The 18,959-nt window shown below is 35.4% G+C and overlaps 1 protein-coding gene across 1 annotated transcript; it reads right to left on the bottom strand.

The window, feature by feature from the left end:
* Positions 1-10,632: 10,632 nt before the first annotated feature.
* Positions 10,633-12,578, bottom strand: LOC120427967 (protein maelstrom homolog). The gene is made up of 2 exons (XM_039592923.2): positions 12,088-12,578; positions 10,633-12,026 (listed from the first exon to the last, which is right to left on the bottom strand). Exons 1-2 carry the CDS (start codon positions 12,448-12,450, stop codon positions 10,845-10,847), a joined length of 1,545 nt encoding a protein of 514 aa, XP_039448857.1. The 5' UTR covers positions 12,451-12,578; the 3' UTR covers positions 10,633-10,844.
* Positions 12,579-18,959: the final 6,381 nt, after the last annotated feature.

The raw sequence follows: 18,959 nt of genomic DNA, 5'->3' as shown, positions 1-18,959 counted from the left end.
AGTTTGACAAGTCGCGCAATAGTGCGATCGATAGCAATAATTTAGTGCGAAGTCCAAGTTAATGAGAATTGCGCAATATGAGCGCTTTTATCTTCGTCTCGCTGTTTTCTAATCAAATTGCTGACTTTTGTGACCATTTTGTTAAAAAAAAAAGAATTAACGCAAGCAGATATTCCTGAACTAAAACGCAAAGTGTAAATTTAGATGATCAAATTGCCATAAGAAAAGAAAACAACAAAAAGTTCCCCAATAATTGATCAAATTAGTCAACCAAATTAGAACAAAATCCCAGTCATTTCATCAGACACTAGCACAATTACATCCAACCAACCAACCGCGTCATTCTGATTTTGTACCGAACTCAAAGAAGTCACTCTCTCAAGATCCGATCCGATGAGGCGAGTTTAATTTTCCCCTAAAAAACTGCACCGTTTGAATAATGTCCACTGCGCTACGCCGAAAACCTTGATAAATACCGAAACCAACTCTTTCTCACCGCTGAACGACAATCGAGCTTACAATCCTCGTCTTTCTCTCACCCTATCGCGAGAGAAATTCCTCTCAAATGCACCGTAGAAAGCTTGCCCAATCGGATCGGAGTTGCGAGAGTGGCGACTAGCCGGGATCGAACATCTTTTTCGAGAGAACAAAAGGAATTCATGAACAAAAGCGAGAGCGAAAACGGAAATAAGAGAGAACGAACCTAAAATTGAAGTAGTCAAATTGATTATCACATATCCCCACTCATTAAAACAAATAATAAATTACTACCAGTAGCTGTATCTAACGATGTGTAAAACTACAACAAAAAGTATTATGCAAACATATTAAAATAGAGCAGAAATAACAGAAAAGTAAATCGGATCCAATATAAATAACTCGTAGAACTTATGGTGGAACAGAGAATGATAGTGTAGTTTAACAAAAACAACAAAAAAAGTCCAAAAGTATTTAAAGTAAAACACAAAAAAAAGCTTTTATTTCATACAAACAATAAATGCCAACAGAGAGTCGAACCAGCATATAAAAAATATAAAACTAGATAAAAGAGTACAGTTCGAATCTCCTGCAAACTTAGACAAAGAAAACAAAACTTAAAAAAGGATCAAAATCGCTATCGCTGCTGCTGAGTAGGTTTCATTTTCCAACACTCACTCACACACACAAACCATCATTGGCCTTCATTTTGCTCGCTAAAGAGAAGAAGAAAAAATGCAACGCAACTCGCCACAAACTCTTTTAAAAAAAAACTCTACAAGAAAAACAACAATCTAGACGACGATTTTTCTTCAGATTTTCATCCTGTATTTTGAGACTACACCACAAAGGAAACGAAAAGAAGAAAAAAAAGTGAACCTTGGCTACTCGCTCTCCCGTTGCTCGCGACGATGATGATGATGGTTGCAGATTTGTCGACGATATCCAATTGATTACCAAACTATAGCACTGTGTACTACTACATTAGGCGTATTAGATCAAGAAATAAATTATAAAAAAGAGCGCAGACACAGCTAATAATTATATACTAAATAATTAATACTACTAAAGACAGGAGCAGAAAATTATTCGGAAGCAAGCTACTATAGTAAAAAAGTCTAATCGTAATCATACAATTTGAAAATTGAAGGAATCCAATTCAGCTAAGTTTTATTCGTGCTGTTTTAAGCATATGGAAATTAAATGGAACAATTGTTTGATAAAAATAAATTTAAATAAAAAATATTTGAAATAATGAAAAAGTTGTTTCATTACTAACAGATTGAAAAAATCATTTTAGGTTTTTGCTCTTTTAATATTTTTTTACTCTTTTTTTGGTCCAAAAATATACCCCTATTGCTTAGTTTTCCCGTTTTTTTTGCAATTTTGTTTTGAATTTGAAGTGAAATTTTTCTATACAAGAACCTGGATGGGCCGATAAATTTGTTTGAAAAATGTTGATTGTTGATTTTTCTATTTGTTTTCTTTCAGCAAATATCTGTCTAATCATCATTATATTTTCTGTTTGTCAGTATTGAAAAAAATGCACAAGAGTTTTTTTTTTTTCAAATGCTGAACTTGAGACCAACACGACCATTTGCAAATTGGTTTGCGAGAAACCATGTTTCGGTAATTTTTTTTTTATTTTTTTTTATTTATATTTGTAAAATTGCTATTTTTATAATGTTGTCTTTTGAGTTATTGACTTTTTTATAATTTCAGAAATTTTAAGTTTTAATATTTTTAACTTTAAAAAATTTTAGTTTTTTTTATTTCTGCAATTTTGAATTATTTATTTTATTTTAATTAAGGCCGTTGCAAATATTTTTCAATGTTTATGTTGCCCCCCTCCCCCCCCTTCAAAATCGGTCCGAAAAATCAGGGGGCAAAAAAAAATGTTTCAAAAAACTTCAAAATTAAAAAAAAAACATTAGAAATGCATTTTCCTGCGTTTGAAACCATATTTAGCATGTCTGTGATCGATCAAAAATATTTTGAATTTTTGTGAAATTCCAATGTACAACACCGCAAAAAGTTTTTTTTTCGACGAAAAAAAAATTTCTTCAATACTTGGATATTATGAAAACTAATGATTGCAAAACAACTGGGCAGGTGTAAAATGCATTTTAAAACACTTATTTCATTCAAATGTTGAGACCATGGCTTGTTATTTGAATTTTATATTTTTTTATTTTTTATGCCCCTCGATTTCTAATTTTTTGATTTTTGATTTTAAAGTTTTCATTTTTCCAATATTTTTGTTTTTTTTATTATTTTTATTTCAGATTTTTTAAAGAAGCCTTGTACTAATTTTATTTAAAGTTTTTATTTCGCGGCTCGGCTCCGGTGAGAGGATGTAAAAAAAGAACTAAAGCCTGGATTTTTTTTTTTTTTGGGGTAAGACTTTTTCGTGTGTGGTTCCAAAATTTAGGCTTACAATTTTTATTTTAAAGAATAGGTAAATTATAGTCCATATTTATTTTTTTAGTTTTAATTGTTTAAAAAAATATGCTTTTGAAATTTGTAATCTTTCTTATTTTATTTTTTTTATATTTTGAATTATCAAACCTTATAAAAAAATCAATATTCATAATTCCAAAATTTATTTTTGCAGTTTAATTTTTTTTAATTGTAATTTTTATTAGATTTTTTGAATTTTTACGATTCATTACATATGTCCAAAATTTCCAAAGTTCCAACTTTTTTATATCTTGTATACTGCCGTTCTACGCATAATTGTCCCATGTCAGTTTTTGACGATTTTGACTTTATGCCATTTTTAAGTTTAGTCTGATGTGTACTTTAAGAAAAACACATAAAATCTGGTACTTTGTTCGGAAACTCATCAAAAACAACACCAAGTCTGTTTTTCCCATCGTTGAACTTCTACGCATAATTGTCCCACCAAGTATTTTCTTACACGGAATCATTAGTTTTACTAAGCATTATGCCTTGTTTACCTGTTGTATAGCTAGAGGATCACAAATAAGGGTGATAAACTGCTAACTGGGGCGATAAGGGACACATAGGGCGAATAGGAACCCACGGGACAATTATGCGTAGAAACACAGAAATCGGTCGAAAAATTTCAATCGCGTTTTTCTCAGTTGCACTTTTTTGAACATGGGACAATTATGCGTAGAACGGCAGTATATATATAAAAAATTTCGACGGTTTTGTTCGAACGCGAAGTTAAATACGGAGCGTCGGATCGAGGTGCTCTTTGTTGCGTTGAGTTCGTATAAGTTCAAGGAAGGTTCTTACGTCAAAAAGTTACAACTTTAGCCACTCTGGAACCGATTCCGGAAAATCTGCAGATTGTATGGGAAAAGTTACGTAAAATCAAATATTGATCTCAGGAGGCTGAATAAGCAAAAAAAAAAGAGGTAAAAACGTCAACAAACGAAAAAAGGCAGAACGAAGTTTGTCGGGTAAGGCTTGTTTTGAAAAAAAAAAGGTTTAATGTCTGAACTTTTCAATTTCATTTTTTTAAATTTAGATTTTTTTTGTAGATTATGATATTTTTAATCCTATTTGTTTTTGTTTGAAAGAATATTTGCAACAGCCTTATGCAGGCCAAGGATTGATACCTAAGAGCATGCAATGGCATTGACCTTGATGCGTGCTCTTCGGTTGACGTCCACGTAAGGAACATCCTGGAAGGAGCGCAACTAACAACATCCGTAGTTCTGTTAGATCATCCGAATTATCTTGATCAGAACAGTATAGCTCTGGTTCCTTGCAAGTGTCCTATTTTCTTACCTCCACGTTGGCTTGGTTTTCATGATGACCTAGCTGGTGGCCTGTGGAAACGGATCGTAAACCTTTGACCACCGCGGGTCAGAGTCGAGACGGCTAAAAGAAAGGGGCGCGACAATGTGGGAAAGGGAAGTAATTTGTGATTGTAGACGGTATTGTTTTGATTCGCAGTATGTTGAGTCAACTGCTGTGGATGTACCTGAGCATCGCACAACGGGGTTACTCTTCTCTTCATTCTCAGCTACCACCTATCTCCTATTTTTATTTTGCTCTACTGATTCTCAATTCCTAAAAATATACTTTTCCTTAATGTACTAGTAATATCAAGTCTATTTATCATTTGTCTAATCTTTTTTGATTTTATTGCGAATTTATTTATTTGAATAATTCTTTATCTGTCCTATAAATTATCATTACTATAATCTAAGCTTGTTTTGTATCTCTATTTATTAACTATTGTCTAATTTTACATCTAATACATCTAGCTTCTCCCCCCCCCCCCCTCTCTAGTTCCGTTTTTGGGCTAGGACTAGGTGGTCGATTCCTTCTATCCGTGAGCGGCTGTTCCCCACGTTAGGGGCGGCTCGAAAGAAGTGGTCGACACCCCCCCCCCCCTCCCCCCACCCTTCTTTGAGCGTCTGTTCCCCAGGTTAGGGGCGGCTCAAAGAAACCGGTGTCCTGCTCTATCGTCGAGGTAAGCGTCTGTTCTCCATGTTAGGAGCGGCTTACGGTAGCTAGAGTTCGGACCCCCCACCCCCTCCCCCATCGAGCGTCTGTTCCCCAGGTTAGGGGCGGCTCGAAACAGCGTCTGTACCCCAGGTTAGGGGCGGCTGAGTAAAAGTCCTTGTGTCGGCGTGGGACTGTAAACAGTACCGGCACGATGGTCCTCCGGCGAGACAGGGGGTTGGTGCAGGCCACACGAACCCGCCGTAAAACACCAGTGCAGGAAGCACACGATGCGAGCCGGACCAATCGGCACGGAACTGGACATCATTTGAGGTCCCACGATTGGAAGCTCGGGACGTGGAATTGCAGGTCTCTCAAATTTGACGGGAGTATCCGCATACTTTCCGACATATTGAGGGTCCGCAAGTTCAGCATCGTAGCGCTGCAGGAGGTTGGCTGGATAGGCGCGGAAGAGGTACAAGCGTACCCAAGGATTGGCTGTACAATCTACCAGAGCCGCGGCGAAAAAAAGAGGCTGGGGACAGCCTTTATAGTGCTGGGCGAAATGCGCGATCGCGTGATTGGGTGGACCCCGCTCACCGACCGAATGTGCGTGTTGAGGATTAAAGGCCGTTTCTTTAACATCAGCATCATAAACGTGCACAGCCCGCACTCAGGAAGCGAAGATGACGACAAGGACGCATTTTACGAGCAGCTGAACTGGACGTACAACAGCTGCCCAAAACATGACGTCAAAATCGTTATTGGAGATTTTAACGCTCAGGTTGGCCAGGAGGAGGAATTCAGACCGGTGATAGGAAAGTTCAGCGCCCACGTACGCACGAACGAAAACGGCCTGCGACTGATCGACTTCGCCACCTCCAAAAACATGGCCGTACGAAGTACCTGCTTCCAGCACAACCTCCGAGACAAGTACACCTGGAGATCACCACAAGGAACGGAATCACAAATCGACCACGTCGTAATCGACGGTAGACACTTTTCCGACATCATCGACGTCAGGACCTATCGCGGCGCCAACGTCGACTCGGACCACTATCTGGTGATGGTGAAAATGCGCCAACGACTTTCCCTGGCGAAAAGCGTTCGGTACCGCCGCCCTCCGCGGTTGGATCTGGAGCGGCTTAAGTTACCAGAAGTCGCATCCCGGTACGCGCATTCGCTGGAGGCTGCGTTGCCAGGGGAGGGTGAGCTGTTGGAAGCTCCCCTCGAGGACTGCTGGAGGAGCGTCAAGGCAGCCATCACCAACGCAGCAGAAAGCACCATCGGATTTGTGGAACGAGGACGACGGAACGATTGGTTCGACGAGGAGTGTCGAGCGATTTTGGAGGAGAAGAATGCAGCACGGAGGGCAATGCTGCAGTACAATCTCCGTGATTACGAGGTGGCGTATGGACAGAAGCGAAGGCAGCAGCACCAGCTTTTCCGAGCAAAAGTGCGCCACCAGGAAGAGTTGGAGTTTGAGGACATGGAGCGGCTGCATCGCTCAAACGAAACGCGCAAGTTCTACAAGAAGCTCAACGGATCCCGCAACGGCTTCACGCCGCGAGTCGAAATGTGCCGGGATAAAAATGGAGCTATCTTGACGAACGAGCGTGAGGTGATTGACAGGTGGAAGCAGCACTTCGATGAACACCTGAATAGCGCAGAAGCAGAGGCAGGGGCCCAAGGCGGCAGGAGAGAGGACTTCATCGGTACAGCGGGAGAAGGAGAGGAGCCAGTTCCCACGATGAGGGAAGTTAAGGATGCCATCAAGAAGCTGAAGAACAACAAAGCAGCGGGTAAGGATGGTATCGGTGCTGAACTCATCAAGATGGGCCCGGAAAAGCTGGCGTCCTGTCTGCACCGACTGATAGTCAGGATCTGGGAGTCAGAACAGCTACCGGAGGAGTGGAAAGAGGGAGTAATATGCCCGATCTACAAGAAGGGGGACAAGTTAGATTGTGAGAACTACCGTGCCATCACAATCCTCAACGCGGCCTACAAAGTGTTCTCCCAGATCCTCTTCAGCCGCCTATCGCCAATAGCGGAAGGTTTTGTTGGAAGTTATCAAGCCGGATTCGTCATGGGGAGATCAACAACCGACCAAATCTTCACTGTGCGACAAATCCTCCAAAAGTGTCGCGAGTACCAAGTCCCCACGCACCACCTTTTCATCGACTTCAAAGCCGCGTACGACTCAGTCGATCGCGAAGAGCTATGGAAAATTATGGACGAGAACGGTTTTCCCGGGAAGCTGATCAGACTGATCAAGATGACGATGGATGGGGCTAGGTGCTGTGTGAAGATATCGGGTGCGGAATCGGACTCGTTCACTTCACTTGGGGGGCTTCGGCAAGGCGATGGGATCTCTTGTCTCTGTTTCAATGTCGTGCTAGAAGGTGCTATGAGACGAGCAGGCTTCAATATGCGGGGCACGATCTTCAGCAAGTCCAACCAATTCATCTGCTTCGCCGACGACATGGACATTGTTGGCAGAACGTTCAAGGCGGTTGCGGATGCGTACACCGACTTGAAGCGGGAAGCAGAGAAGGTTGGGCTAAGGGTGAATGTGGCGAAGACAAAGTACCTGCTGGCAGGAGGAACCGAGTCCCTTAGGGCTCGCATTGGACCAAGCGTTACAATCGACGGGGACGAATTCGAGGTGGTGGAGGAGTTTGTATACCTCGGATCGTTGGTGACGTCGGACAACAGCTGCAGCAGGGAAATTCGGAGGCGCATCATCACTGGAAGTCGTGCCTATTTCGGTCTTCACAAGAGCCTAAGGTCCCGAAAATTCTCCCTACATACGAAGTGTTCCATCTACAAGTCGCTGATAAGACCGGTCGTCCTCTACGGGCACGAGACGTGGACAATGCTCGAAGAGGACTTACGAGCGCTAAGCGTCTTCGAACGTCGAGTGCTAAGGACCATCTTTGGCGGCGTATATGAGAACGACGGATGGCGGCGGAGAATGAACCACGAACTTGCACAACTCTACAACGAACCAAGCATCCGGAAAGTCGCGAAGGCTGGCCGGTTGCAGTGGGCGGGTCATGTTGCAAGGATGCCGGAACGAGCCGACCAATTGAGCCAACGGAACCAGAAGATCAATCCTGCAAAGTTGGTGTTTGTGTCGGAGCCGGTAGGAACAAGACGTAGGGGGGTGCAACGTGCGAGGTGGGTGGACCAAGTGGAGAGCGATTTAGAAAGTGTGGGTGCGCCGCGAAATTGGAGAAATGCAGCCATGGACCGAGCTTGTTGGCGGAGAATCGTGCAGCAGGCCAAGCTAATGGTGTAGCGCCAATAAAAGTAAAAGTAAGTAAGTAACATCTAGCTTCTCATTTTTATTCTTTAAAATACGCTCATCATTCTCTTACTATTGATTCTTGATTTTTATAAAATAAATTCTCTTTTACTGTTTATTGTTTTTAATCTTCACCCTTTTTTTAAACAAGTGAGGTTTGAGCCCTTACTCAATTTATGGAATGGTTAAGGATTAACACAAATATTACTATTGTATTTTTGGTAAACTTTTATAACATGCTTAGGACCAAAAATTGTAACAAAACAACGCGACAAAAGAAATAGCAACATATAAACACGACTCAACACTAGGAAAGATTTCAGGAGAAAACAATACACAGTAAAATAACAATTAGTTTTTGAATTCAAACTAAAATAAAACAGTTTTTGCTTTTAATGAAGGTTGATAGGCACACTATAAATGGTTAGGCGCTTATACTTACATCAAACCCTACGTAACGTACCACCCCCGGCCGAGTTAAAATGCGTAACCGGAAAAGAAGGTGTGCATGCCTGGCACGAACACTCAAAGCGTGTTCTAGCGTGTTGCTCGTACTGACTCAGAGCAAGGGTGAGATGTAGGTGTAAGGGCAGTGCGTGTTCGTCGGGAACCTAGTGCATAAGATCGGTCAAGGCCCGTTCTTACACTGACAATTGCGAATTGCGAATTGCGAAGAATATTTGCAACAGCCTTATAAATTTGATTTTTTTACATTTCAGAATTTATATTTTTTTTTAATTTCTGAATCTATTAAAAAAATAATCTCTAAAATTTTTGGCATGCTAAATTTTTTTCAATCGCGAAATTACGATAAAAATTGGTAAAAGCAATATAAATTCAAAAATAAAAAAATCATGGTTTAAGAAAATCAAAAATTTTATAAATCCGGGATGTTTGTAGAATTTTAGATAATTATACGGTGCATCTCAACTAGAGCTTGCCCACTGAGAATTTTGGCTGGAGATCGAGCCTGAATCGAGTCAAGGCTCGAGCCAAAATTCTCAGTGGGTGTGCACCAAGATTTTTCGTACACGTTTGAGCATGGTCAAAACTGCGGGAACTACCGATATAATTACAATTTTTTTCCAAAAAAATCTTCAAAATTCCAATGGAAATTCAAGTGCAATCAGCTTAAATCAATTTAAAATGCTTTCCCCTGCGATTACAATCATTTTTAATATGATTGTGTTGATTAAAAATATTTCGATTTTTTGAAATTTTTTAATATACAGTACCGTAATCTGGGGTGAATCGGGACTACAGTCTGAATAGGGACAGCAGTTTTTAGAGCACTTAAAGCTTTTAAATTTTGAAATGGATTTACACATTTTGTTGGCCTGAGTCTGTTCTAACCGAAACCAACCAGAAAAATCGAAATATTGTGCTCCAACATGGTTAAAACTGCTGTCCCAATTCGCCCCATGTGTCCCGATTGACCCCAGTTTACGGTACAGCAAAAAGGTTTTCTTTTGCATTTTTTTTTGTTTTCATCAAATCTTACATTTTTTGAAAACTAATGATTGCAAAACACTTTTTGCATTCAAATGTTGAGACTTAGTCTTGTTATTTAAATTTTTATACAATTTTTTTTTCCCCCCCACACCCCCCCCCCCCCCCCCCCCTCCTCGACCCATGCTAGAACCGAGGGACACAAAAACTTTGAAAAATATTTGTATCGGATATATTTTTTATAAGTTTTCGATTTTTCTAATTTCAAAATTGCAATTTTCCATAATTTTTTTAATTTACAGTTTGAAATTTGAATTATGAATTTTTAAATTCAAGGTTTTTAAAATTTCAAGAAAATATTTGCCTTAATTTTTTTTTAATCCTAAACATTTACATTTTTTTAAATTCCAAATAAATTAAACTTTTAAATTTTTGGAATGTTTGAAATTTTTGAACAAATATCGAGATTTTCTCGATCGTTAATCGTAATTTGTCGATATTACTTCGAGAAATTAAGATCGAATAATTTCTATCTACAAATCACGAGTTACCGTTGACAAATTAAGAGTGGAAGAAAACTGTTGTAATACAGTTTACCACCTTTTTGCAAGAAAATTTCAAGTCAAAGACAATTCTGAGGTAATTTTTAAAAGTACGTAAACGCCTAAGGTTACGTCCTACTGTAAAGTTGCCTTAGAATTTCTATATTATTTTTTTGTATTTTACCTTCTTGACCTTGGTCAGAGTCGAGGACCATAAATTAGAAAATATTTTCAATGGTCTTACCAGCTCAAATACATTAAATTTTATCAGTTAAACTGAAATCCTATCTGGTTTACGGAAAGTCTTGATTCAGATGAACTCTTTGAACACCACGCGTGTGGAAAAGTCCTTTTTTATGAAACCAGCCAGCAATTTTGGTATTTCGTTAGAGCTTCGTAGTACGATTTCGAGCAGAGAAAACAAAAAAAATATTGAATCGGAATGTAATTTATTCAATACACTGTAATACAAATCGAACTTAGTTCAAATCCAGCTCAAACAGTATCTGGCAAAGTAAATATGTTTGCCAAGTTTTTAATTAGCTTTATGCTCGATCAGCCTTTTAAATCGAGGTCAATAGGTAAATTCATCTGCAATTATCAAACGGCTCGATAATCGTTTCAATAGCTTCTCAATACGTTCTCTAATCATCGTCGCAATCGCTAAACTTGACCGACGAATCGCAGCCACCTCCAACCGACGAAGAGACTTCACTCTGCGATGCAAATCCGCCACAGCCACCAGCCAACGCAGATTTGCCCCTCAGCCCGGAGAGCAGCGCTCCGCGACCATGTCCAACGACGCCAACATCGCGCGGTTGACGCGTTTCGTCCAGCTGGGCCTGCCGACTGAACGGATTGAAACTCTTGGTGTCCAGAGCTGAGGACGACGGACCAGGACGGGCCTTGAGGGCGGCGTAGAATGGGTTCGTTTCGTTGAGTTTGTCCGAGGCGACGCTCTTTTGGTCGCAGTCTTTGACGGTTCCTCCGCGGGAACTGTAGATGACGGACCCGTTGATGTCGTCCATGTTGCGGAAGGGACTCTTGGAGCGTCCTTGCTTGAGGATTTTCGGCAGCGAGACGTGGGTGAGGTCGGACGAGGAAACGAACGACTTGGAATCGCTTTGGGTCATATCGGTGCAGAGCGTTGTGTCTGCGTTGGCTGGCAAGTGCTGGCCGGAGATGACTTCGATGTTCAGGTCCAGGCAGCAGTTGTCCGAGATCATGTACGCCCAACGGATTACGCGAGAAAGCGCGCAATAGCGTGGATTTCCCAGATCCTCGTGGAAGTCGCAGGATATTCCGCCCGTGTACTCGTACGGATCCTTTTTCAGCAGAACATCGGCGATCGTTCGGCCCGGGAAGTTTGGCTTGTCCAGACCCAGTCCGTACCGTTCGGTGGCAACCTTGAGCTGGTAGAAAAACTCGCCCAACGGACACACCAAAAACGGGAACAGTATCTTGGAGTCCTCCGTGAATTGGCTAAGGATGTTCTCGGTCTCGCCGACATCCTTAGCGTCGGTGAACAGTAGGAAATTCTTGCACTTTTTCTCCTCCTCAAAATCGATAAAGTTGAGCAGCTTCTCGAGCAGAACGGAAAAGTCGGTTTCGCCTTTGGAATCCGGCGGAACCGGAAGGCGGTGCGTTTCCTCCGACCAGGTGATCGCGTCCAGTGCGAGACCCAGCGGAATCTTCTGCGGGTTGATGTACTCGTGCATCTTGGCCATCACACCGTTCTCCAAACTGTACTTTGCCAGGGCCATTTCGGCCGGAACGTAAACGTTTGAAGTTGTTTTGCAAAAGTGGTTGAAAGCGATGAAGTAAACCTGTAAACAAACCTCAAAATAAGCATTTCCCTCAAACAACCCAAACAAAACAAAATCCGACCTTCATCGCTTCAAGCTCATTCCGGACGCAAGCCGTCTGAATGCGCTCCGCAATCGAGTTCCGGATGAGCTCCACCTTGGCGGCCCGTTCGCGCTGTTCCTTTTCGACCACCGAGTACGGAATTCCCTGCGCCGTGTATTTCTCACCGTAATTTTGCTTCGGCAGCTTTTTGTACGCCTTGGCCTTGTCCTTGTAAACTTCGCGCATTTCGTCGTCCAGCTTGTCCCAGTGCGGCCCAGCTTCGCGCATCACCTGCTCCATTCCCCCGGGAAACTGATGACCTTTGGCCTGCTGGCGAGCTCGGAACTCCAGCATGAAGAAGAAAAACGGTCCCTTCACGGCGGCCTTCTTTTTCGGAGGCATTTTCAGAACGGGTTCACGCGCAGGTTTCGAACGTCGTCACAATAATGGCGGAATCTCTTGTTGTGAAAAAATCCGCGTGGATCTCAACGACCCGAGAGCAACAACACGACCGAACAGGTCAACGACTTAGAACGAAATGAGCGATGAATGGGAAAGAGAACGAAAACTCAGGTAAAAGTTTCGTTCAAATTTGCCGCGATTCGGATTTGGACGAATACACGCTTACTCAATTTTACCCGGAAGTAAAGAAAATTTACCCACACCATGAGGAATGCCAGGGCCCCGGTGATAGCCTGATATGAGCTATCGAACAACATTGGCAATATGGCGTCATTTGTTTACAAACATGCGATTGTTTGTGGACGAACCGAAAAATTTACTTTTTTGTAAAACATTCTATAACCATTGTGCAGTAACATTAAGTCTTACAAAACAGAAAAAATTTCGTTGAATTCTAGATCAGAATTTGTTTTATTATTATTTTTCAATTCAAACCTCTTTTATCGAGATTCTGATCAAGATTACACATCGAATTATCGTGCCTTTAGTGTATCTTTAGTTTTTACATCGATTCGCTGTAGATTCGTGTTTAAATTTTGAAATTTAGCATAAATTGAAATAAATTGCAAAATTCCCAACTTCAGCCATGTGCAACAATTTCCACATCACCCATGCGGGAAACCGATAATAGGGTAATTCATGCGTTCCAAACTGTCAAAATTCCAAAACGTCATTGCCAATCTTATGGTACGTTCGTTTGAACAGCCAGTGCGGCACTGAGTGCCACACTCGTCGGTGCCAGTTTTGGTTCAAACGAACATTCTTTTTCAGTGTGCATGGAACTCGCATGAAACTGAAAAAATATCGAGTGCGGCACTAGAGTTTCAGTTCCAAGATGGCGGCGAAACTCGTGCGGAACTAGCGCGAGTTTCTTCAAAGAAACACTTTGACAGCTTTGAGTGCGGCACTCAGTGTGGAACTATCCATCAAACGAACGTACCATTAGGTTCGCTGCTTTTGTTCGTGTTTGAAGTTTCGGGCCGAGACTCTGAGGAATGCTGACAGATACAGGGTTGCCTGATTTTTCTGACAATGCAACTCTAACAAAATTGGGTCCTTAAAGGCTGGTATGCTGATCGGAAGGAACGCAAAACTCCATATAAAAAAACGCCCAAGAAACGGTCAAGGAAAGGGTCACGAAAAGATTTTTCTTAAGCGGTACGCAGCTGAAAAGTAACAGAAACGGAAAGATTGCGTTTGACGTTTCTTCGCGCGGTGCTTGTTTGTAATATGTTTTGATGAAAAAATCAAAGAATTGTAATTTTCCATTTTGAATGCGACTGATAATTGGGTCCTAAAATGAAGCTTAGATTGCTGATATTATTGTTTACAGCGATAAAGCTTATTTTTCTGAGTACAATGGCCCTTTGTACGACCACAAAGAGTTTAAAATGGATTTTTAAATCAATTTTGAAAAATTAACCTCGCGGTCCTTCTTGACAGAAAAGCTCCTACTTGACAGCTCGTTCCAAGGGGACCATAGTTGATCCATCGAAAAAATGTTGTCTTGTCAAAAAAAAATTTTGCATTAAAATGAAAAAAAGTGATCAAAAATGGTTTTTAATCGTGTTTTTTACCGTTGTACAAAAAAATTTACATGGGGCTTTAGTACCCAATTACAAACGTTTTAATAATTTTGTATGGGGTATAATAATATTTAAAATTCCCGCCGAATCTTAAAAAGCAGAATATTGAAATTAAAAGGGCAGATTTAGTTTTTTTGGTCGAAATGGAGTAAAAAAAAAAGAAGTTGTCTTTATAGATGTCGGCCATCGTGTCACCAACTATTTATTGCTAGTACCAAACAGCTACCTCTGGATTATGAGTCCCCTGCGCTGTCCGATTGATCCACACTCGCGGGTCCAAAATGAAGTAAATCGGAGTGAAATTAAACTTGACAATAATCATACAAATATCTATGTTTTTACTAAAAATACAATAATAATCTGAAATTTTGAAATCAAACCAAACAACAAATTCAAAAATATGAAAAACAAACATTTCAGAAATTTCAAATAACAATTTTTTTAAAAATAATAAAGAAAATTTCAACAAAAATCTGAAATTTGGAAATTCAAAATTAAAAAAATGCAGAATTGAATAATAATTATAATATTAAAGTTTTTATAAATTCAATAGCTCAAAAATGTTAAAATTCGAAACGAATGTACAAGTCTGAATTCAAAAAGTTTGAAAATATAGAAATTCGTAAATACAAATTTCCGAAAACCTCGAAATTATAACAATCAAAAACTCTATTTCTTCCAAAATTTAAAAAATTGAAGAGTTTGGAAATTTAAAAAAATTAAGAATTTAAGAATTTAAGAATTTAAGAATTTAAGAATTTAAGAATTTAAGAATTTAAGAATTTAAGAATTTAAGAATTTAAGAATTTAAGAATTTAAGAATTTAAGAATTTAAGAATTTAAGAATTTAAGAATTTAAGAATTTAAGAATTTAAGAATTTAAGAATTTAAGAATTTAAGAATTTAAGAATTTAAGAATTTAAGAATTTAAGAATTTAAGAATTTAAGAATTTAAGAATTTAAGAATTTAAGAATTTAAGAATTCAAGAATTTAAGAATTTAAGAATTTAAGAATTTAAGAATTTAAGAATTTAAGAATTTAAGAATTTAAGAATTTAAGAATTTAAGAATTTAAGAATTTAAGAATTTAAGAATTTAAGAATTTAAGAATTTAAGAATTTAAGAATTTAAGAATTTAAGAATTTAAGAATTTAAGAATTTAAGAATTTAAGAATTTAAGAATTTAAGAATTTAAGAATTTAAGAATTTAAGAATTTAAGAATTTAAGAATTTAAGAATTTAAGAATTTAAGAATTTAAGAATTTAAGAATTTAAGAATTTAAGAATTTAAGAATTTAAGAATTTAAGAATTTAAGAATTTAAGAATTTAAGAATTTAAGAATTTAAGAATTTAAGAATTTAAGAATTTAAGAATTTAAGAATTTAAGAATTTAAGAATTTAAGAATTTAAGAATTTAAGAATTTAAGAATTTAAGAATTTAAGAATTTAAGAATTTAAGAATTTAAGAATTTAAGAATTTAAGAATTTAAGAATTTAAGAATTTAAGAATTTAAGAATTTAAGAATTTAAGAATTTAAGAATTTAAGAATTTAAGAATTTAAGAATTTAAGAATTTAAGAATTTAAGAATTTAAGAATTTAAGAATTTAAGAATTTAAGAATTTAAGAATTTAAGAATTTAAGAATTTAAGAATTTAAGAATTTAAGAATTTAAGAATTTAAGAATTTAAGAATTTAAGAATTTAAGAATTTAAGAATTTAAGAATTTAAGAATTTAAGAATTTAAGAATTTAAGAATTTAAGAATTTAAGAATTTAAGAATTTAAGAATTTAAGAATTTAAGAATTTAAGAATTTAAGAATTTAAGAATTTAAGAATTTAAGAATTTAAGAATTTAAGAATTTAAGAATTTAAGAATTTAAGAATTTAAGAATTTAAGAATTTAAGAATTTAAGAATTTAAGAATTTAAGAATTTAAGAATTTAAGAATTTAAGAATTTAAGAATTTAAGAATTTAAGAATTTAAGAATTTAAGAATTTAAGAATTTAAGAATTTAAGAATTTAAGAATTTAAGAATTTAAGAATTTAAGAATTTAAGAATTTAAGAATTTAAGAATTTAAGAATTTAAGAATTTAAGAATTTAAGAATTTAAGAATTTAAGAATTTAAGAATTTAAGAATTTAAGAATTTAAGAATTTAAGAATTTAAGAATTTAAGAATTTAAGAATTTAAGAATTTAAGAATTTAAGAATTTAAGAATTTAAGAATTTAAGAATTTAAGAATTTAAGAATTTAAGAATTTAAGAATTTAAGAATTTAAGAATTTAAGAATTTAAGAATTTAAGAATTTAAGAATTTAAGAATTTAAGAATTTAAGAATTTAAGAATTTAAGAATTTAAGAATTTAAGAATTTAAGAATTTAAGAATTTAAGAATTTAAGAATTTAAGAATTTAAGAATTTAAGAATTTAAGAATTTAAGAATTTAAGAATTTAAGAATTTAAGAATTTAAGAATTTAAGAATTTAAGAATTTAAGAATTTAAGAATTTAAGAATTTAAGAATTTAAGAATTTAAGAATTTAAGAATTTAAGAATTTAAGAATTTAAGAATTTAAGAATTTAAGAATTTAAGAATTTAAGAATTTAAGAATTTAAGAATTTAAGAATTTAAGAATTTAAGAATTTAAGAATTTAAGAATTTAAGAATTTAAGAATTTAAGAATTTAAGAATTTAAGAATTTAAGAATTTAAGAATTTAAGAATTTAAGAATTTAAGAATTTAAGAATTTAAGAATTTAAGAATTTAAGAATTTAAGAATTTAAGAATTTAAGAATTTAAGAATTTAAGAATTTAAGAATTTAAGAATTTAAGAATTTAAGAATTTAAGAATTTAAGAATTTAAGAATTTAAGAATTTAAGAATTTAAGAATTTAAGAATTTAAGAATTTAAGAATTTAAGAATTTAAGAATTTAAGAATTTAAGAATTTAAGAATTTAAGAATTTAAGAATTTAAGAATTTAAGAATTTAAGAATTTAAGAATTTAAGAATTTAAGAATTTAAGAATTTAAGAATTTAAGAATTTAAGAATTTAAGAATTTAAGAATTTAAGAATTTAAGAATTTAAGAATTTAAGAATTTAAGAATTTAAGAATTTAAGAATTTAAGAATTTAAGAATTTAAGAATTTAAGAATTTAAGAATTTAAGAATTTAAGAATTTAAGAATTTAAGAATTTAAGAATTTAAGAATTTAAGAATTTAAGAATTTAAGAATTTAAGAATTTAAGAATTTAAGAATTTAAGAATTTAAGAATTTAAGAATTTAAGAATTTAAGAATTTAAGAATTTAAGAATTTAAGAATTTAAGAATTTAAGAATTTAAGAATTTAAGAATTTAAGAATTTAAGAATTTAAGAATTTAAGAATTTAAGAATTTAAGAATTTAAGAATTTAAGAATTTAAGAATTTAAGAATTTAAGAATTTAAGAATTTAAGAATTTAAGAATTTAAGAATTTAAGAATTTAAGAATTTAAGAATTTAAGAATTTAAGAATTTAAGAATTTAAGAATTTAAGAATTTAAGAATTTAAGAATTTAAGAATTTAAGAATTTAAGAATTTAAGAATTTAAGAATTTAAAAATTCAAGAAAAAATCATTTGTACCAGCCTTGTTTTATAATTTCCAAATTTACTAATTTCCTGATTTCCTAGTTTCCGAATATCCTAATTTCCTAATTTACATATTTCCAAATTTCTTAACTTCCTAACTTCCTAAACTCCTAATTTCCTAGTTTCCTAATTTCCTAATTTCCTAACTTCCTAATTTCCTGATTTCCTAATTTCCTAACTTCTTAATTTCCTAACTTCCTAACTTCTTAATTTCCAAATTTCCTAGTTTCCTGATATCCTAATTTCCCAATTTCCTAACTTCCACACTTCCTAATATCCTAATTTCCTAATTTAATTTCCTAACTTCCTAATTTCCTAGTTTCCTAATTTAAAAATTTCCTGATTTCCAAATTTCCTAACTTCCTAATTTCCTCATTTCCAAATTTCCTAACTTCCTAACATCCTAATTTCCTTTCATATTAATTTCCTAATTTCCTAATTTCTTAATTTCCTAATTTCCTAATTTCTTAATTTCCTTGTTTCCTTATATCATAATTTCCTAATTTTCTTATTTTCTATATTTTACTAATTTGCTAATATCATAATTTCCAAATTTCCTAATTCCCTGGTTTCCTAATTTCCTGATTTTTTGATTTCCTTATTTCATGATTACATAATTTTTTGATTTCCTTATTTCATAATTACATATTTTTTTAATTTTAGTTTTTCTAGTTTCAGAATTTAAGAATTTCTAATTTTTTGTTTTTTTAAAAAGAAATTTTCAATTATTGATTTCTTAATTTTGTTCATAATTGTTGTTAAAAGTTTTTGAATAAACATTTTGAATCTATTTAATTCCGATTTAATTTTAACTTTTGAATATTTTTAATCTTTTTATTTTTTCCTCGAAAGAACCTCAAGCGCGCACACCGTCAATCGCGCTCATACCGAACTGTCAACTTTTCTTGGGGGGGTCACGAAAAGAACACGCAACATTTCTTGACCGCGTTCCTTCCGATCAGCATACCGTACTTAAGCCCTATGTAAATTTTTATGTTCAACGGCAAAAAACACGATCAAAAACCAATTCTGATAATTTTTTTTTATTTTTAGCAAAAAAAAAATATCAGGACAACATATTTTTGATGGATCAACTATGCTCCCTGTCTATGGTGGCTGTTAAGTAGTATATTTTCTGTCAAGAAAGGCCGTGGTATTTTTTTTAAATAATTCGTTAGCGTTTTGACAGTTCGAAAGAGTAATTTACTGCGGCTAACTTAAATCAAATT

Source organism: Culex pipiens, chromosome 2 (assembly GCF_016801865.2).
Source record: "Culex pipiens pallens isolate TS chromosome 2, TS_CPP_V2, whole genome shotgun sequence".
NCBI lineage: Eukaryota > Metazoa > Arthropoda > Insecta > Diptera > Culicidae > Culex > Culex pipiens.
Note: the sequence above shows the minus strand (reverse complement) of the source record. Positions and strands in the feature narration are given on the sequence as shown.